At 38.4% G+C, this 21,804-nt stretch overlaps 1 protein-coding gene across 1 annotated transcript; it reads left to right on the top strand.

Annotated features, from left to right (window-relative positions):
• The first annotated feature begins 782 nt into the window (after positions 1-782).
• LOC122128309 (checkpoint protein HUS1-like) lies at positions 783-21,013 on the top strand. The gene is made up of 8 exons (XM_042702546.1): positions 783-834; positions 2,155-2,282; positions 10,460-10,636; positions 11,490-11,597; positions 13,080-13,154; positions 14,732-14,831; positions 20,072-20,185; positions 20,931-21,013. The coding sequence occupies exons 1-8, from the start codon at positions 783-785 to the stop codon at positions 21,011-21,013; spliced, it is 837 nt and encodes a 278-aa protein (XP_042558480.1).
• The last annotated feature ends 791 nt before the right edge of the window (positions 21,014-21,804 follow it).

The raw sequence follows: 21,804 nt of genomic DNA, 5'->3' as shown, positions 1-21,804 counted from the left end.
TTTCTGCTCAAGGCTAGTAATCTGGCGCATGTGCCAGTTACACCTTTTTTGGATAGAGCTAAGAAGCTCATGTAGGTTCCTGCCCTTTCTAACTATGATCTTCAGATCATAGCTTCCTGAGTAGCTCAGATTACAACCAAGGGTGCTCAGCACATTATTTATGCTAGTAAGAATTGTATTAGGTTTTTTAAAGCTCATATTGAATGATAGTTGCAGAATTATCATTTCATGCCAGTGTTTTGTATCATACTGCTTTGAACAACCAGTCAGTAATATGTTCCAAATATACCAATACCCACAATTTTTTAAACTAAACAATATGGTACACTATCTGGCTATCAATCTGGCTAGAGGGCATTTCAAAGTGCTCTACTTTAGATATATTTAAGAGATATTTGGATAATTTTTTATAAAGATCCATTGTATTTGGATGTTTTTGAGACTGTGAAATAGTTTGTAAAGCTGTTTCAGAATGTGACTTTCCAAAAACATTTCCCTAGCCCTGCCTGTGGAGTTGAAGACAAGCGTGTTTTTCAGTGCTCGAATACTGCAAAAACATAACAAACAAAACATACATAAACTGTGCGGAACAGGGGCGGAGCAGATTGGGAATAAGGACCCATTATCCCCTGGCTTAACTAGCACATGCGCTGCCTGACAACACATCTGGGCGGAAGTTGTCCTCTGTGAGTGGGAATGTTTCCGGGTGGGACGCTGAGGAACCGACACTCGGTCACCTGGGATTGAAGCCACAGCATAGTGGAGCTTGGGCAGGCGTGGCCATGAGGTTCCGGGCTGAGATTGTGGACCAGGATTCTCTGGATCACTTCTTGGGTGAACTGGGAAGGCTGTGGGAACCAGGGGGACCGGAAAGAGGCAGAAGCTGGGGTGGGGAGGATCGAAGGGAGGGCAAGAGCAGCACTTGGCGTGGGTGAGGCCTGGTAGGGCACTGGGGGCCTCAAGGCTCCATGGCCTATGGGATGTTTCTGGAACTTCATTCCTAGAGAAGAGCTGAAGGATGCAGTGAGTGGGTGGGGGCAGGTTTAGGGCTGGGCGAGGCCTGGACCTGCATTGCGGAGATGAAGCATATACCTGTGGAAATTTCTGGAAGTCTGTTTCTGGGGAAGATGTGAAGGAGGCCAAGGGTGGGCGGGAGCAACTCTGGGGCTGGGTGAGACCTGGTTCTGTATTGCGGAGATGAAGGCCACTGCCTGTGGAAGCTTCTGGAACTCGACTTCTGGGGAGGATGTGAAGGAGGCCAGGGGTGGACGGGGGCAACTCGAGGGGTGGGTGAGACCTGGCCCTGCGTTGCAGAGATGAAGGCCTCTGCCTGTCGAAGTTTCTGAGGCTTGGTTGCCATCACGTGATCTCTTTCTCACTACATCAGTGGACATGTTTATCTCTCCTAGCCTTCTGTTTGCAGTTAGTGTGGCAAACCTATCTTTCAGTGCTGTGCCGTACATCTAGCAATCCATAATGGGCATGAATTGTATAGTGTCAAAGTAATGGTTATTCCCCACACCTGATTTTCTATGAGTGAGTGATAGCAGGAGCTCCAAGCCTCAAAAGTTTGTCTTGAAAATGGAATTACAGGCAAGAGGGTTGGGTAAGACCTGCTCCTGCAATGTGGGGATGAAGGCTGCTGCTCATTGAAGTTTCTGGAACTCGATTCCTGGGGAGGTTGTGAAGGGAGCCAAGGGTGAGCTGGGCAACTTGGGGGTGGGTGAGTTCTGCATTGCAGAGATGAAGGCCATTGCATATTGAAGTTTCTGGGACTTGATTACGATTCCATGATTTATACTCTCACCACACCAGCAGACATCTTTACCTCTCTTAGACATCCCTTTGCAGTCAGTGATGAACCTATCTTTCAGTGCTGTGCAATGACTTTATCCAGCAATCTGTAATGGTCATGAATTGTATAGTTTCAATGTAATGGTTATTTCGTGCACCTAATTTTCTTTTTAGTGAGTGATAGCAGCAGCTGAGAGCCTCCAAAGTTTGCTTCGACAAAAGAATTATGGCAACATGAAGAAAGTAGTTAACATAATCCTAAATTGCATCTTGCTGCACTTTAAGTTTTGCCCAGGTATCAATACCTGTACAATAGGGAAGGGGTGAGAAAATAATTTGTTCTTTTACTCATTGTTATAGGAGTCATTAACATGTTAGCGGACCTCACCAAAATCTGCATCCTCCACATCTGCCCAGATAAACTGAGTTTCATTCTTTTTGGAAACCCAGAAAGTGGAACAGTGAGCTTGTGGTGTGAGAGCAGAAAGGTGAGTAGGAACCCCAAACACTCTACACACTGCCTTTCTTTTTATATGTATATATTTTTAATTGTAAAAATACTGTACAGAGGAGTTACAGTTACTTGAGTAAGGTAATGAGTACATTTCTTATCAAGCATTGTTACCCCTCCTGTGTTTTTTCCCTACTATCCCTTCCCTCTCCACCTAACTGACTCCTCCCTCCACCACCAGACATTGTAAAGTTTGTTTTCAACGTAGTGTCTTGTACATCTCATTGTTAGAATGGGTCAACCTGTATCCGAATTTCAGTATTTTTTAATTTCCCTTCCTCTTCCCAAATTAGAAAAAAATGTATATAGAAGTTGCAGCCACCAGGGAAGGTGGCTCAGTGGTAGAGCGCTTGCCTTGCATGCATGAGGCCATGCGTTCGATTCCTCAGCACCACATAAACAAAAAGAAAAAAGCCAGAAGTGGCGCTGTGGCTCATGTGGTAGAGCTCTAGCCTTGAGCTGAAGAGCTGAGGGACAGTGCCCAGGCCCAGAGTTCAGGCTCCACGACTGGACCAAAAAAAAAAAAAAAAGTTGCAGGGCACCAGAATCAAATACATTGAAAACAGGGGTTATACCATGGGGGAAGAACATACAAAAGAAACAAAAATAAAAACATGATACATTATAAATACATTTAAAAATAGGAAGTAAGAGAAAACCAATTGTGTCCCTATCTTGAGGTTCGTTTTGCTTAACATCATTATATATGGTCATATGTACATAGCTTTTAACCTTTTCTGCTTGTCCTAGACATATACTGGTTATTGCAAATAAGGGAAACCAAGGGAACTATGTTTATTTGGGCCTGGTTTACTTCACTTGTATAATTTTTCCAAGTCTTTCCATTTCCTAACAAATGGGGCAATGTCATTCTTTCTGACGGAGGCATATATATGTCACATTTTCCTTATCCATTCATCTACTGAGGGGCATCTGGGTTGATTCCATACCTTAGCTATGGTAAATAATGCTTCAATAAACATAGTTGTTCTGGTAAGTTTACTATAGCCTTGTTCTTGGTGATTTGGGTAAATGCCCAAAAGTGGGATTGCTGGGTCACAGGGGAGCTCTATGTTGAGTCTTCTGAGGAACCTCCATTCTCCTTTCCAAAGTGGTTGAACAAGTTTACACTCCCACCAACAATGTAGTAGGGTTCCCTTCTGTCCATATCCCCTCCAGTATCTGTTGTTATTAGAGTCCTTGATTATAGCCATTCTAACTGGGGTGAGGTGGAATCTCAATGTTGTTTTGATTTGCATTTCTTTTATGGCTAGAGAAGTTGAGCATTTCTTCATGTGTCTATTGTCCATTCTTATTTCCTCTTCAGAGAAGTTTCTCTTTAAGTCTTTAGCCCACTTATGTATTAGACTGTTGTTTCTTTGAAAATTTGTTGTTGAGGAATTTAATTCTTTCAGTTCTAAGTATATTTCAGATATAAGACCCTTGTCTGTTGTATGGCTAGTGAAGATCTTCTCCCAGTCCGTGGGCTTTCTACTGATCTTGTTAGCTATGTCCTTTGCCTTCCAGAAGCTCTGCAGTTTCATGCAATCCCATTTGTCCAACCTTTCTTTGATTTGTTGTGTTTCTGGGTCTTTATTAAGAAAAATTCGGCCTGTGCCAAGGAGCCCTAGAGTTTCTGCTGTTCCTTCCTATAATATTTTCCGGGTGTCTGCTTTGACCAATTTGGAGTTGATTCTGGTGCAGGGTGATATATAAGCATTTAGCTTTAGTTTTATATAGGTGTTTAACCAACTACCATTCTATTTTTTTAGCTCACTTATTAAAATTTAAGTGGCTATAGGTCTGTAGGTTCATTTCTGGGTCTTTATTTCTATTCCATTGGTCCTCAAGTCTGTTCTTGTGCCAGTACCAAGCTGTTTTGATTACTATTCTTTGTAGTAGAGTTTGAAATTTGGTATTGATATCCTCCAGCACTGTTCTTTCTGCTAAGGATTGATCTTGCTATTTGGGGTCTTTTATTGTTCTATATGAGTTTTTGGGTTGCTTCTTCTATTTCATTGATGAATAAGGGTGGAATGTTGGTAAGTATCACATTGAATTTATAGAGAGCCTTTGGCGATATTGCCATTTTCATGATGTTAATCTTCTCAATCCAAGAGCAGGGAAGGTTTTTCCACTTCTTTAGTTCTGCTTTAATTTCCTTTTTCTAATTTTTAAAGTTTTCATCGTACAAGTCCTTCTCTTCTTTAGTTAACTCCTAGGTATTTTTTGTGAGACTATTACAAAAGAAGTTGCTTTCCTGATTTCAGCCACACTCTTCTTGTTATTAGCATACAGAAAAACCGGTGATTTTTGAGGGTTAATTTTGTATCCCACTAATTTGCCAAAGTTTCAATTCCACTCATGTAACTTGGGAGTAGAGTCCATGGGTTTCTTTAAACAAAGATCATGTCATCTGCAAAGAGGGAGAGTTTTACATCATCTTTCCCTATTTGTATTCCCCTTATGTTCGCATCTTGTCTTATTGCTCTAGCTAGGCATTCTAATACTAAATTGAAGAGAAGTAGAGAGTGGACATCCTTGTCTCATTCCTGAGTTTAGAGGAAATGGCTTTAGCTTTTCGCCATTAAGTATAATGCTGGCTGTAGGTTTGTCTTACAAAGCCTTTATTATATTGAAGAATGTTCCACGGATTCCTAATCTCTCCAGAGCTTTCATCATAAAGGGATGTTAGATCTTTACAAATGCTTTTTTCTGTATCTATTGAGATAATCATGTGGTTCTTATCCCTGCTCTTGTTGATGTGATAAATTATATTAATTGATTTGCATATATTGAACCAGTTTTGCATCCCTGAAGTGATCCTGTTTGATCGTGGTGTATGATTGTTTTGATGAGTTGTTGAAGCCAATTGGCCAAAATTTTGTTGAGAAGTTTTGCATCCATGTTCATCAAAGAAATGGGTCTATAATTCTCTTTCTTTGATGAGTTTCTGCCTGGTATTGGGATGAGGATTACAATAGATTCATAGAAATAGTTTGTTAGTGAACTTTCACTTTCAGTTTCATTGAAAAGTTGGAGAAGTATTGGAGTGAGCTCTGCTTTGAAGGCCTTGTAGAATTCAGCTGTAAATCCATCTGGTCCTGGGCTTTTCTTGGGTGGGAGGTCTCTTATTGCTGTTTCTGTTTTGATGCTTGATATGGGTCTGTTAAGTTGGTTTAAATCATCTTGATTTAGTTTGTGCATGTCAATATTTGTTAGAAATTCGTGCATTTCTTCCAGATTCTCAAACTTATTAGTATAAAGGTTTGAGAAGTATCCCCTTATAATGTTCTGAATCTTGGTTGTTTCTGTGGTGTTGCCATTCTCATCTCTGAGATTGTTTCTTTGGGTGTGTTCTCTTCTTTTTCTGGTAAGATTTGCTAAGGGTCTGTCAATTTTGTTAATTTTTCGAAGGTCCAGCTCTTTGTTTTGTTGATTCTATGTTTTTCAGACTCTAATTCATTTGATTCTGATTTAATTTTAATTATTTCTTTCCATCTACTGGATTGGGGTTTAGCTTGATGCTCTTTTTCATGGAGCTTCAGGTGCCTTGTTAAATTGTTGGTTTCAGATGTCTCCAATTTGTTGATGTAGGAACTCAGAGCTGTAAACTTGCCTCTGAGTACTGCCTTTGCCGTGTCCCAGAGAAGCTGGTGATTTGTGTGTTTATTTTTGTTAAATATCATGAACATTTGAATTTCCTTTCTAATGTCTTCCATGACCCACTGGCAGTTCAATAGTGTGTTGTTCAGCTTCCATGTGTTACAGGATTTTCTGTGGTGGTTTTGGTTTGAGTTCTAATTTTATTCCCTTGTGGTTTATTTATTTATTTTTATTTATTTATTCCATTGAGAGAATGCAAGGCATAATTTCAATATTCCTGAATTTAGACAAATTTGCTTTGTGATCTAAAATGTGGTCTATTTTGGAGAATGTTCTGTGTGTTGCTGAGAAGAACATGTATTCTGATGCTGCTGGGTGCAATATTCGGTAGATGTCTGTACAGTCTAGTTGATCTATCAAATTGTTTAGATTCGAGGCTTCTCTGTTGAGTTTTTGCTGGGTTGATGTATCCAGTGGGGATAGTGGTGTGATAAAATCCCCAATAATTAATGTCTTTGGATCTATGTAAGATATTAGGGAAATAAGTGTTTCTTTGATTAATTTTGGTGCTCCATTATTTGGTGAATAGATATTTAGAATTTTAATGTCCTCCTGAAGGACAGATCCTTAATTAGTATGTAGTGAGATTCTTTATCTCTTCTCGCTAATTTTTATTTGAAGTCTATTTTATCTGATATTAAGATTGCAATTCCTGCCTGTTTGTGGGGGCCGTTTGCTTGGTAGACTTCATTCCAGCCTTTCAGTTTCAGAATATGTTTGTTTCTCTCTCTCTCTCTTTTTTATTGTGAAAATACCATACAGAGGAGTTACAATTACATGGGAAAGATAATGAGTACATTTCTTATCACGCATTGTTGCCTCCTCCTTTGTTTCCTCTTCCTATCCCTTCTCATCTACCCCACCCATCCCCCTATACGCACCCCCCCCCCACTAAAGTTGTAAAGTTTGTTTTTCGACATAATGCCTTGTACATCTCATTGTTGCAGTGGGTCCACCTGTATCCCTATTTAAACGATTTTTTTTCCCTTCCCCTCCACAAGTTATACCAACATTAAATACAGTAAAAGCAGGGGTTCTATCGTGGGGGAGGGACATACAAACCAACAAAGAAATCATCATGTTAGAAACAATCACATGAAAGAAAAAACATTTGAATACTTATCTTGGGGTTAATTTCACCTAACATCAACTTATCTGTTTGTTTTGTGGGCAAGTTGTGTCACTTGAAGGCAGCAGATAGAAAGATCTTGTTTCTTGATTCTGTCTCTTAATTGGAGAGTTAAGTCCATTAATATTGAGAGTTAGGATTGAGAGGTTTTTGGTAGTTCCTTCCATGTTATCCACTTTCTTGGGGGCTGTGCCAATTGGGTTCTTCTTTTGATTCTAGGATTCTCTGCTTTAGTGCTGTTTCTTCACCTTTATCTTGCTCAGGTTGGTTTTCTATGTGTAAGACATCTTTAAGTATCTTTTGTAGGGCTGGTTTGGTAGAGATATATTGTTTCAGTTTTTCTTTGCCGTGGAAGGTTTTTATTTGTCCTTCTGTTATGAAGGACATTTTAGCTGGGTACAGTATTCTTGGTTGATAGTTGTTTGTGTTTAAGACCTGGCATATATAATTCTAGGCTCTTCTTGTTTCATTGTCTCTGCTGAGAAATATGAAGTTATTCTGATTAGTTTGCCTTTATAGGTGATGTATCTTTTCTTCCTGACAACTTTAAGGATCCTTTCCTTGTTCTCATTTGATCCTGTGTGGATTAGAATGTGATGGTGTGATGTCCTGTTCTAGTCTGGCCTATTTGAGGTTCTAAAGGCTTCTTGTATCTGAATGGGCATCTCTTTTTGCAATTTTATGAAGTTCTCTACTAGGATCCTGTTAAATAAATTTCCTAGACCTTTAATTGTTTTCTCTAGGCCCTTATCTATACCCATTAGCCTTAAATTAGGCTTTCTGATGTTGATTTCTATCTGTTGGATGGATCTATCATATTTCTCAGCTTTGTCTTGAATACTTGTCTGTTCTTTCTCTATAATGTCTAGGCTGTCTTCAATCTTAGAGATTCGATCTTCTGCATGATATAATCTAATGTTAAGACTTGCTACTTTTTTTTATTTCCTTTCCTTCTATTTGTCAGATCTGATGGCCTCAAGTTCTTTGTTTGAGCTTTGTTTTAGATCTTGTATGGACTTCTTTATCTACTTAATTTGGTTTTCAGTGTTCATTCTCCAATCCCTTAGTTGATTGGTTATAGTTTCAATGGACTCCTTTTCCTTCTGTTGGACTTAATTCAGCATAGCCTTTGTGGCCTCCATGGATTCCTCCAGCTTTCTGTTTGTGGATTCCATGAATGTCTCTATTAATCTTTGTCTATTCTTATTCTGCTCAAGCAATTCCTGTATTAATCTTTGATTAGAGTACTCATGCTCAGGAAATTCCTGTATTAATCTTTGTTTAATCTCATCACACTCACACATTTTCCTATAATGCTCACACAAGATGTTTGCAGGCTTTCAGTCTTTTCATTCAGCATGTTTACTAATAGCATTTGTAGAGCATTTTGGGAACTCTCCTCTGGATTATACATTAACTGCTCTGTTGCCTGATTATCATGAGTGGGCATTAAGATAACTGGACTTGCCATTTTTCTTGTGTTTCTCCGGCTTGTTCTACCCATTAGGGTATGAAAGCAAAACCAATTCTGGGCTAGAACACTATTTTAAGGCAAGCATTAACCAGAACCCTAGAGTTGCAAAGATTGTTTGACACAGTTTAAATGAGTATAGATACAATCTAGTTCAACAGACACAATCTAGTTCAACAACAATGGATCAATGGGCTAGGAAAGTCAAAGGAGTCAGCAGATCAGAAATTAATAGGTTTAAGGAGACTTGTGAGGAGAAAATAAGATTAGAAAAATGTGGGAAGGGAAAAGGAGAGAGGGAATTTAACCTAGACCCAAATTCAGAGAGGGAAAGGATAGAAGGAAAGGAAGAGAGATATATAGAGGAAAAGTTAAAAATTAAAAAATAATAAATGAAACACTTAAAATTAGATAAGTATAAAGAAATAATACTCCAATTAAAGGAGTTAAGGCAGAGAGTTTTTGAATTGAGCAGTCTATATCTGAATTAAGTGTGCGCGCAATGAAGGATAAGGTCTAATAATTGAAGACGGATATATATCTGGGGATGAACAGAACAGCAATTAAGTAAAGCAAAAATAAAAACAACAACAAAAAGACCAAAAAGGAAAATGTAAAAAGAGAATTAAAAAAACTAAAATAAAAATGATGAAAAAAATAGAAAACAATTTTAAATTTTTAAAAAAAATTATGTAGAGAAAAGAGTTCTTAGATTTTGAGGGGAAGGGGAGACTCTTGTGTCTCCCCTGTGTCCATAACCAGTCTCTTGGTGGAGTCTTTGGTTTGCTTGTGTTGTTTAGTTATCCTGTGGCTTTATTTGTTTCTTAAATTAGTTTGTTTGAGCAAGCAGTAAGTAGCTCTGCCTTACCAGGGACTTTATGACCCTCTTCTCAGGCTAGTTCTGTTGAGGGTATATCTGCTTTGAGTATCACAAAAGAGGGAGATGGATGTTTCCTCTAGCTTGGAGTTGCTGTGATGGGGCTAGGTTGTGGGTAGGGTTGAGGCCTGTCAGCAATCAGTAGCTTTTCCCTGAGGGTCTACCTCCTTAGACACTCACATAGCCCATCCTGGAGCTATTCTTGGGCTTTATGTTTACTGAGTTTCAATTGTTTTTCTTTTACTCCTCCTGATGCTAGGTCTGCTGCCTATGCTGCAGTTGGGAGGGGCAGCCTCTGACTCTGTTTATCCAGTGAAGAAAGTCACTCTTCTGTGGGTGGAGATCCCTTTGCCTTGGAAGGGCAAATTTCCCCTGGCTGAGCCTGGCAGGTCAGGTTCAGATTTTTGTGACATGTTGAATGGCTCCTATTGTCTTCTTCCAAGGCTGGAGTTAAGTGCTAATTTCTCTTGCCCTGGTCTTTGTCAGTATCAAAGATGGAGTTCTTCTCTGTGGTTGGGGGAGTAGCTACCTTTCCACCACTGCTTCCTGAGAAGGAGTGAATATATCTTGTGGATACTCACGCCTTTCCCTTGGGTTCCGGGATGTCCACGTCTGTGACTGTCTGTGGTCAGCAGGATGAAGATTTTGCTCTTGTCAGTTCTTGCTGGTGATGAGTAGAATCTGCTTGCACACAGCCTCTGGTGTCTTTGTCCATGGCTCTCTCTGTTGATATGGTAGTCACAACAGGAGCCTCTGCCACTGCCACAGACACCAGCGAGTGCTCAAATCTGTCTCCTTAACCAGACTGCCTGAATTTTCCCTCTCTGGACAAACTCTCTATACTATGATGGCATACTTGGTGTGACTCTTGAGCCCTGGACTTTTCACTGGAACACTAAAACAGGTTTCTATTCGAGAGCTTGTTTAGCCCCCAGCTTCCCCTTTGCCATCTTCCTTCACTCCTACACACTGCCTCTTGAGACTTTACAGATGCCTCTTTTCTTCATATAGGAGAACTTTTTCAGCACATTTGAAATGGAGGGCCTCTCTGTAGAAAATCATGAGATAAGTTTACAATTAAGTTTGGAAAAAGTATCTTCAGCCTGGAAAAGTGCACACCATGCAGAAGCCATGAAAGTCAAGCTGTCTAATAAACACTCTGGGAGCCTCAAGGTCTGTGTAAAACTGGTGAGTAGAGGAAAGTTTTCTGAAATTTCCTAAAATGGTCTTTGTCTAGAAGAAATATAAGTAGTTTTAAGCCTGGGATTTATACTGATAGATATGTTTAAAATTAAATATATGGTACATGCAGTTTATTATAGTTGGTTCTTGCTCCATGTTATTTTAAAATCATACAATCATACAATATTCATATTTCATGTTGCCTTTACAAACAGTAAACATCACATTTCTTTTAATAGTAGAAAAAAATTTCTGTTTGCAGTTCTGAAGTTTCTTTCTCCATCCTCATCTGCCTTTAACTATCCAGTTAAAGTAACACATTTGCCTTCTGTATGCCCCTGATTTATCCTTTCTAGTACACAAACCTGGTCTGTGGGGTCATCAGCATAGTATATTTGCCTTTTCCATCTCACAGATATATACACCATTCTCCTCTCTGCTCAAAAAACTGTTCTCTCATTCCATCTTCTCATGACTAACTGGATCTGTAGTTTCTGTGTCCGCTTGTCACAGTGTTCTCCCTCGCTCTCACAGTATACCTGCCATTTTCTCATTCAGCCGGGTTCCTACTGTGATTTCCTCAAGATTCTAGTAGGTGATGCACGTAGTTTTGTCTCATTGCTAATTCTTTTGTCCCACTAGAACATTCTGGATCATTTTCCCTTATTTACCACACTTGCCTGCTCCTTAGGTCCCAAACTAAAACAAGAAGAATTTCTATATAGGTTGAGTGGATTCTGAGTGAACGAATTGAGAACATTCCACTTAGATTTGGTATTTAAAATTTTTTACTCTTAGGTGTTTGGTTTGATTTGTTACACTATTTAGTATATGAAATATTTTAATTCTTTTTTGGCAGCGATTTTTTTCTGGCAAGAGCCGCATAGTGGCAGAATACTTCCCCATACAGTTTATCCCTACAAACTTTTGGAATGAAATGCAAGAGCTCACAGTTCCATATTCAAATGTAAGTGAAGCCTACAGTCCTGTTTTTCAATACCATTGATAGGAAGATATGAATTGTCTACTTGTAGTCTTGAAGAATATTTTATTGAAAAGCTGGGTAATTTCTGAAAAGAAAATGGTATTCATCTTTAAAAACTACTCTAGGAAAAGAAATCTGGATACTCGTCTTTTGTTATTTATTTAAATCATCTTTAAACATTGATATATAATCTGGCCACATACAAGATGGAATACCTTTCTCAGTAAGCTGGTGTTTATTAGGACTTTTGGGCTTAGGCACCAATTTAGGATTCATAGGACTTGATGCTAGGATGTGTATAGAAAACCACTATGATGACCAAGTTTGGGTTAAATGTTTACTTAGAGAAATCCAGGTTACTGGACATAAAGATGATGCTAAAGGGTCCATTGACTCTTGTTCACAATTCACTTAAGAAGAAATTAAAAGTATACAGTGAATAAAACACTTATGTGATTTTCAGTAGGAGACGTTTATACTAACTTATAAATAGTCATCATTTTTTTTTGTGCTGATACTGGGGCTCTATTTGCTTAAGGCTGGCAAACTACCACTTGTTCTACAGGAGAGAAGTATTGGATTTTCCTGGGATGCCTTATACCTAGGATCTTCAGATTTCAACCTCATATCATACATGTATATATGTATATGTATATATTTATATATATATATATATATATATATATGATTAGCAGCATCGAAATCTAGCCTCTTATGAAAGTTTTACTAACATATTCCCCAAGTTAGTTGCAGTAACTGCTTGCTGCATTTTCTTGTTGAGTGTGAAAAATGGCCCTGAGTCCTGTATGTTAACCAACCTGAGAGGAAGGCTTTCTGCGGATTATTAGGATTTATTTCCTCTGTCCCTGTGTATAGCTCTCTTAGCTGAAATTCTGTAGGTCTTCCTGAATGAAAAGAATGTCTTTGGAGGTATGGTTGCCTAGGTAACCAAGGGCAAGCACTTGATTTTGTTTTTGTGTGCTGATCCTGGGGCTTGAACTGAGAGCTTGGGCGCTGTAGCAATTGCTTAAGTATAATTGAACATTTGTAAGTTAGTGAAATGACACAGTTACTTTTTATATGTTAAAAAATTTTATCTGATGCCTGTGGCTCAGGCCTATTATCCTACCCAGGAGGCGGATACCTGAGGATGTCCTTTCAAAGCTAGCTGGGGCAGGAGTGTATGAGGATTTTTATCACCAGTTAACCTCTAAAAGGCTAAACGTAGATGTGTAGCTCAAGTAGAAGAGTGTTAACCTTGAACAAAAAAGTTCAGGAACTGCACCCAGGAGCAAAACTAAAACAACAGCATGAACAAAACTCCAACCAACAAACTAAACAACCCAACAAAACCTTTATTATGAAAGTAGTAAACTAGAACTTCAGAATTCTTGGCCATTCATTGTCACTTCTAGAGTATATTGATATTTTTAATACTAGTGATTTCCCTTATTGCTATTATAGGTTAGCATTTATTTGCCAGCCTTGGAGATTATGAAGAAATTTGTGAAAAAATTGAAACCAGTCGGGGATCACCTTGTAAGTCACCACTTTATTTTTTTTGGTTGTGGGGCTTGAGCTCTGGGCTTGGGCGCTGTCCCTATGCTCTTCAGCTCAAGGCGAGCTCTCTACCACCAGAGCCATATGCCACTTCCGGTTTTCTGGTGGTTAATTGGAGATAAGAGTCTCACGGACTTTCCTGCCCATGATGGCTTTGAACCGTGATCCTCAGATCTCAGCCTCCTTAGAAGCTAGGTTTGTTTACAGGAGTGAGCCACTGGCACCTGGCTACCACTTATTTAGGAAAGAACATTAACTGAGGTCTAGCTTGCATGGTTGTTTGTCCTGAGAGACAGCTTTCCTGTGAGTAAAGATATTATACTCCATGCTCCATGGTAATGTTCACCTCCTCCCTGAATCCATCTTTGTGGGGTCCTGGACTGGTGTTCAGACCAAGCTGCTTTACGGTGGCTGGAAGAAACCTGTTTCAACCCTTATTCACTGGAAAAATCTTTTCTATTTGTACTTAATCCTTCTTTTTTGTACTAATAATAAATTCAGGATATGTTAAATAGTACTAATGTTTTTCCCTTATATTTTGGACAGAATATTACATTTTTTTCCTTTTTATTTTCTTTTTCTTTTTTTTCCATGTGTGTTTGCTGCTGGTGATTGAACCCTGTCTCTTGTACATGCTAAGACAATGATCCAGAGCCATAGTCCTAGCCTGAGAATATTACATATCTTATGTGTACTTATATTTTTCCTGAATTAATTATATGAATGGCCATGCATGTCCCTCCTACCATTGAGTGATCTATAGCTCCTTTTTTCATTTTTTTTTTTGCCAGGACTAGGGCTTGAACTCAGGGAATGGGCACTGTCCCTGAGCTTCTTTTGCTCAAGGCCACAGCACCACTTCCAGCAAATTTTTATTTATGTGGTACTGAGGAATTGAACCCAGGGCTTCATACATGCTAGGCAAGCATTCTACCACTAAGCCACATTCCCAGCCCTCCATTACTATTGTTTTCAGAGTAACTTTTTGTGTGATTCAGTCACAACTCTTTACTTACTGTTTTTCAGAACTTTTAGGAGGTGATTTCATTTTACATGGGGACTAACACCATGTTTTTATACTATGTAATCCCCAAATTTTAAGACATACGGACCCTTCTTGAGATTCAGTCTTTTTTCTATTCACCTCGTGTACTCTTCTATCCTTCCACTCCTACTCTCTGTGCCAACAACAGTACCTGTTGGATTACAGGAACCCTTATCTCTCTACCTATTCCCACAGAGCAGTCATCTGTCCCATAGCCTGAATGTAAAGAGCCTTCTACTTCCTAGCCTCTCATTTCTTACTGAGCTTCTTCACTGTGGACATGCTCTCTATCTTTGTTGTATATGGAATAATTCAGAGTTCTCATCTCTTAGGACTTATCTCCCCTATCTTGTTGAAATTAGAAACGCTTGGTACCCTCTATGGTCTTCAGACTTTTTTGTCAGAGGGTGCCACCTTCTTATCTGGACTTGTGGAAGGTTATGCTCAATGATTTTCTGTTTTGTTTTTTGCCTTCTACATTCTAATACTATTTTATAACACTTAATTGTAGATTATTGAAGCAAACCAAAATGGAGAATTGAACCTGAAAATAGAAAGTGAATCATTAAATGTCACCATTTATTTTAAGAATCTTGAAAATCCTCCATTAGGTAAGCTTTCTTGTGGTGTATGTTTTGCTTATGATGAATTAACTTTAAGGAACCAAATACATTGAGTACATTTAATGTAGAAAAATGAGATTTAGTTGTCTCATTTTGAAACATGGAAGGAACTGAGCTTTGACTACCTGTCTGTATAGCATAATAATACAGGTACCCCCTAGGCCAAGGACCTGAGACACTAGGTCATTGATGGATCTTAACAGGAATTCTTCCTCTCTTCTAGAATTCAGCTTGTGCTAAATGACCTTCCTGTCCTTCTGTTTCTATAGTTCTTATTCTGTTCTGGACAATTTCAGTTTCTCACAATGGATTCAGCATGGACATATTTCTTTCACTTTTTAAATTTTTTAAATTTTTAAATTTTTATTTTTTAAGTTTTTTTTAATTGTGAAAATACCATACAGAGGGGTTACAATTACAAAAGCAAGGTAATGAGTACATTTCTTATCAAGCATTGTTGCCTCTTCCTTTGTTTCCCCTTCCCATCCCTTCCCTTCTTCCCCTGCAAACCCCGCCCTGTGCCAAAGTTGTAAAGTTCGTTTTTCGACATAATGTCTTGTACATCTCATTGTTGCAATGGGCTCACATGTATCCCTATTTAAGCAATTTGTTTTTTCTCTTCCCCTTCACAAGTTATACCGACATCAAATACAGTGAAAACAGGGGTGATACCGTGGGGGAGGGACATACAAAGCAACAAAGAAATCATCTTATAAATGTGTTAGAAACAATAGCAAAAAAGATTAAGTACTGATCTTGGGGTTCATTTCGCCTAACATCAACTTATCTGATGGTTTCTGCTTGTCTCAGACATATACTAGGTATTGAAAATAAGGGAAACTATGGGCCTATATTTCTTTGGGCCTGGCTTACTTCACTTTATATGATTTTTTTAGTCATTTTAATATCTCCAAAGTTACACTCCCACCAACAATGCAGTAAGGTTCCCTTCTGTCCACATCCTCTCCAGCATCTGTTGTTAATAGAGTTCTTGATTTTAGCCATTCTAACTGGGGTGAGGTTTTGATTTGCATTTCTTTTATGGCTAGGGAGGTTGAGCATTTCTTCATGTGTATATTGGCCATACTTCTTTCCTCTTCAGAGAAGTTTCTCTTTAAGTCTTTAGCCAACTTATTTATCAGGCAGTTGTTTCTTTGAGGATTTGTTGTTGGGGGATTTAATTTTTTTTACAGTGAAAGCAGGGGTTATACTGTGGGGGAGGGACATACAAAGAAACAAAGAAATAATCTTATAAATGCATTAGAAACAATCCCATGAAAGAAAAAAAAACATCTGAATACATATCTTAGGGATCATTTCCCTAACATCAACTTATCTGACCTTTACTGCTTGACTCAGACATATACTAGATATTGCAAATAAGGGAAACCATGGGACCTATGTTTCTTTGGGCCTGGCTTACTTCACTTAATATAATTTTTCCAAGTCTTTCCATTTCCTAACAAATGAGGCAATGTCATTCTTTCTGATGGAGGCATAGAATTCCATTGTGTATATATACCACATTTTCTTGATCCATTCATCTACTAAGGGGCATCTGGGTTGGTTCCATATCTTAGCTATAGTAAATAATGCTGCAGTAAACATAGTTGTGCTGGTAGCTTTAGTGTGGTCTTATTTGTAAACATTTGGGTAAATGCCCAAAATTGGGATTGCTGGGTCATAGGGGAGCTCTATGTGGAGTCTGTTGAGGAACCTCCATACTGCTTTCCAAAGTGGTTGAACAAGTTTACATTCCCACCAACAATGAAGTAAGGTTCCCTTCTGTCTACATCCCCTCCAGCATCTGTTGTTATTAGAGTTCTTGATTTTTGCCATTCTAACTGGGGTGAGGTGGTATCTTAATGTTGTTTTGATTTGCATTTCTTTTATGGCTAGGGAGGTTGAGCATTTCTTCATGCATCTATTGGCCATCCTTCTTTCTTCTTCAGAAGAGTTTCTCTTTAAGTCTTTAGCCCACTTATTTATTGGGCAGCTGTTTCTTTGAGGATTTGTTGTTGGGGGATTTAATTTATTGAGTTCTAGGTATATTTTAGATATGAGACCCTTGTCTGTTGTATGGCTAGTGAAGATCTTCTCTCAATCCGTGGGCTTTCTATTGATCTTGCTAGCTATGTCCTTTGCCATGCAGAAGCTCTGCAACCTCATGCAATCCCATTTGTCCAACCTTTCTTTGATTTGTTGTGTTTCTGGGTGTCTATTAAGAAAATTTCAGCTTGCGCCAAGGAGACCTAAGGTTTCTCCTATTCCATCCTGTAATGTTTTCAGAGTGTCTGCTTTGACTCCGAGGTCTTTGATCCATTTGGAGTTGATTCTGGTGCACGGTGATATATAAGGATCTAGCTTTAGTTTTCTACAAGTTGTTAACCAATTTTGCCAGCACCATTTAACCACTTTGGAAAGTAGTATGGAGGTTCCTCAAAAGACTCCACATAAAGTTCCCCTATGACCCAGCAATCCCACTTTTGGGCATTTACCCAAATGCTTACAAACAAGACCACACTAAAGCTATCAGCACAACTATGTGTATTGCAGCACTATTTACTATAGCTAAGATATGGAACCAACCCAGATGCCCCTCAGTAGATAAATGGGTCAAGAAAATGTGGTATATATACACAATGGAATTCTATGCCTCCATCAGAAAGAATGACATTGCCCCATTTGTTAGGAAATGGAAAGGCTTGGAAAAATTTATATTAAGTGAAGTAAGCCAGGCGCAAAGAAACATAGGTCCCATGGTTTCCCTTATTTGCAATATCTAGTATATGTCTGAGTCAAGTGGAAAAGGACAGATAATGTGATGTTAGGGAAATGAACCCTAAGATATGTATTCAAATGTTTTTCCTTTCATGCGATTGTTTCTAACATATTTATAAGATTATTTCTTTGTTTCTTTGTATGTCCTTCCCCCACAGTATAACCCCTGCTTTCACTGTATTTGATGTCAGTATAATTTGTGGAGGGGAAGGGGAAAAACAAGTCGTTTAAATAGGGATACAGGTGGACCCATTGCAACAATGAGATGTACAAGTCGTTATGTTGAAAACGAACTTTACAACTTTGGTAGAGGGGTGGGGAGGATTGGATGGGGGGAGAGAGGGAGGATGGGAAGGAATGGGAAGGTGAAACAAAGGAGGAGGCTACAATGCTGATAAGAAATGTACTCATTATCTTGCCCATGATTGTAACCCCTCTGTACAGTATTTTCACAATAAAATAATAAATAAAAATTTAAAACATCTCCAAATTTAGATTAGTGTGTATAAATGAAGAAGTAGAGACACTTGCTCATATTTTTCCTCTCAAAGGTTATAAAGAACTCCAGGATATGGAAAAAAAGACTTATTTTTTCTTTTAGTTTTTGGTGATTCTGTCTTCTCTGCCATGTATATTCATGTGTATGTCTTCAGGAAGGTGGGAGGAAGAACACAGAACTCGAGGGAAAAGGGTAAAATGTTCATCAGTGGAGCAACTGGACACTGATGAAAGTGAACTGTACATCTTGTGGGTGGAAACAGGAGGGAGGGACTGGGAGAGAATGACGGAACATATGATACAGTATGAAAGGTAGTGTACTTATTACCTGACTCACGTAAATGTAACTCCTCTATACATCACCTCTATAATAACAATACAGTAAATTTAGAAAACATATGGTTTCAGTTCAGTCAGCAGGGAGAGAGAAGCAATCAGAACATTTGAAGTGTATTAATTTCAGATGGGCATAGAGTCACATGCTGAAGCATGGAAGCTGGCAGAGTCCATAATGGAAAGGCTTGGAAAAATTAGGTTAAATGGAGTAAGTCAGTTCCAGAAAGACAAAAGATCCATATTTCCCTTATAAGTGGAAGCTGGATTTAGCTTACAAACTCATAAGTAAATATGTTGTGTTTTATCCAAGTGTAAACAGATGTACAAACTGAGATATAAGATTCAAATGAGATCTCAAATAGTGTAAATCCTTAGAAGGTCACAATTGAAGTTCAGCAAAATAAAATACCAGGAAGAAGGTGCTGGAACGGAATGGGATGGGGTCAAGAGGAAAGGGTAGAGGAACGAAGAGAAGAAGGGGATAATGTGGACAAGAATCCAAGGTATATCCTACATAATTAAGAAGAGGGAGAGAAGGGGTCAGTAGGGGAGGGATGGGTGAGAATGTTGAAAGGAATGACATTGATCTAGATATATTCATAAACTAATACGCTAAATGAAAACCCTTTATAATAACAATTTTTTTGTCAGTCGTGGGGTTTGAACTCTGGGCTTGAGCACTGTCCCTCAGCTCCTCAGCTCAAGGCATGCGCTGTACCACTTAAGCCACAATGCCACTTCCGGTTTTCTGGTCGTTTATTGGAGATAAGAGTCTCATGGACTTTCCTGCCCAAGCTGTCTTTGAACTGCGATCCTCGGATCTCAGTCTCCTGAGTACCTAGGATTATAGGTGGGAGGCATCAGCACATGGCCTTTGTACAATTATTTAATGATAATTTTAAAAATTAAAAATATGCATCAGTATTGAGAAAACAATTTTGTGATATTTCTGTTTACCTTGATAAATTATATGGGTCAAATTCAGAGTGTGACTTCAAGTGTATTTTCATATGGACACAAATGGGAACATAACCTTTCAAGGGAGTTTTACTGGATAGTGAAGGGTCCTTGTGAATCTATTTGATTAAAGCTCTGATATGGATGAAGTCAGTAATTTTAGAGGCATTCAAAGTTACATAGTACTCATAAACTTCTTTGTTTAATGACAACTCATGTACAACTAGTGAAAGATAATAAAAATATTTTAAAAAGCACAAAGTGGGACTTTATTTTATTTCTTTTCCAGAAGTTGAAAGGCCAGTTTCTTTTTTGTCTCTTCTCCAGAGTAGTGAGAAGTCATGAATTAGCCATGTGCACGCTAGCTTTTAAAGCAACAAGGATTACCAAATTCATTTTTCTTTGACCTAGAGGAAAATCTGAGTCCCATTTCAACTCCCAGTAATGAATGATTCATTAAAAATTATCATGCCATTTTAATTACCTAGGATATAATAAATGTGTGTTTAGTGAGTGATGACATTTAGAAGCTGCAAATTTTCTGGGGCTGTTGAAAGTACAAGTAAGATCAATCATTGATTTAGGTAAATGTGTGTTGTTAATCTAGTGTTCCTGTTACATCCAAAGAGATGCTTAAAATCTTTTGTGTCATTTAGAAAATGACTCTGAAGACAAAGACCCAGAAGAGATGGCTATAGTGCATACAGATATCAAGCAGGTCCTTCACTTAATTACAGGAATTCGAGGGAATCCTACAAGGGCTGTAGTCCGTGAGTTTGTTTATGTTAATTCTTTTATTGCTATATCAGATACATTAGTTGTCATTAAGTTGAATGTTCCATTCAGTCTCATAAATGTGCAAACTAAGCTGTTAAATGTACTCCAGCTTTCTTGAGCTGCCAGGATTTTTAAGTTTTCTGTATTTAGAAGTGGCTAGACATAGTGGTAAGGAATCTTGAGGCACAGGATAAGGGAATGAGAGCCCATAGTTACTCCTGGTTGTGGGGTGAGCTGCTGCCTCCTCTTATTGTGATACAGGCTCTTCTGCAGAGATTCTGCATTCTTATTTCAAGCAGATAGTTTTGCTTAGGTCTGAGCTTCTACTCTTGTGCCTTTTTCCTTTCATTGTCCTCATGATTTGATCTCACTGCTTGAGTCTCTTACTTTGAGTTTGATTGTTAATGAGTGTATCTGGAGTCTATCATAGTCCTTATTCTGAGGGCAAGACCTGCCATGCATCTTCATCTACTGACTACCCTTGAGCTTCCCAAGGCTCTATTGTCTTTTCCCTGAAGGCCACATGACCTGCAGGAAACTGGCCTGGATTTGAATGTGCTACCTATGTGACTGGCTCTGCAGCTGACATCAGCGAGCATAGCTGAGAAGTATGGTCTGAAATGACCCATAAAATGGCACTTGTCAAAGAATGTATCCAGGCTGCTCAAAGTTGTTGGGATGGGTAAGGGTTCAAATATACATGTTGTAATAGTCTGTAATTAGTGATATTTTTTGCAGATATTGTGACCAACAGGATTGCTTATTTTGAATTTCTTCATGAAAATTTCTCGTTGAAGTACATCATCCCAGCCTTGCCCTAGCAGCACGTCAACAAGATTCTAGAGGGCAGCCATCTGTGAGATGGCAGGAAAGGCAGTGCCCTGATGTGTTCTTCATTCTTCACTAACCTCATAGTCCCAAGAGCTCTGCACATGCTTCCTTCTCCCTTAAAATGTTTTCATTGAAAATGAATTAAAGAAACAGTTGAATAAAAATTTATTCCAGGTTACTCAGTTCTTGGTTTTGTTTTGTGGTGTCCTCCTTCTATGGCATTGAGAAAAAAAAGCTAGCCTAGACCTTTACATACCTTACTTTCATTTGTGCTGGTTCTAGTGTGAATTGATATCACTTTGCTGGAGTCCAGTTTATTTATTCTATTCAGAAAGCCTTGAAAATGTGAGTACACTTTGACTTAAATCTTCTTGCAGAAAGATTATAATCAGAGATTGTCTCATACTCTGCTATGGAAAAAAATTGAGAGGTTCTAAGTATGAATTGGTTAGTTGATCTCTGTGGTTTTATATAATATTTCACACTATATAACATTGTTATATAACAAAAATGTACTGTTATAACAATATGAATGAATGAATGAATTAATATAAACTATTTAATTCAATTTGTATGCTGATATAGTGTAATCAAAGAAGATCAGGACAATATACACCAAACAGTTAACTTGGCTATTTCGGAATTTTTCTATCCATGTACACTTGTGTATTTTTAATCATTTTATCTGTTGCATAGTAAATAATATTTCATGTGACCATAAAATAAAAATTTATCATTTGAATGTTATTTGAATATTTATTACTAGAACATATGCAGCTTT

Source organism: Dipodomys spectabilis, unplaced genomic scaffold (genome assembly GCF_019054845.1).
Source record: "Dipodomys spectabilis isolate Male_0828 unplaced genomic scaffold, ASM1905484v1 ptg000328l, whole genome shotgun sequence".
NCBI classification, from domain to species: Eukaryota; Metazoa; Chordata; class Mammalia; order Rodentia; family Heteromyidae; genus Dipodomys; species Dipodomys spectabilis.
Note: the sequence above shows the minus strand (reverse complement) of the source record. Positions and strands in the feature narration are given on the sequence as shown.

Excerpts from the sequence above, each read along its gene's own strand:
- LOC122128309 (XM_042702546.1), top strand. The coding sequence starts at position 783 with ATGAGGTTCCGGGCTGAGATTGTGGACCAGGATTCTCTGGATCACTTC. Across the intron at positions 2,283-10,459 it reads TGTGGTGTGAGAGCAGAAAG|GAGAACTTTTTCAGCACATT; the intron begins GTGAGTAGGAAC and ends TTCTTCATATAG. Across the intron at positions 14,832-20,071 it reads TCTTGAAAATCCTCCATTAG|AAAATGACTCTGAAGACAAA; the intron begins GTAAGCTTTCTT and ends TGTGTCATTTAG.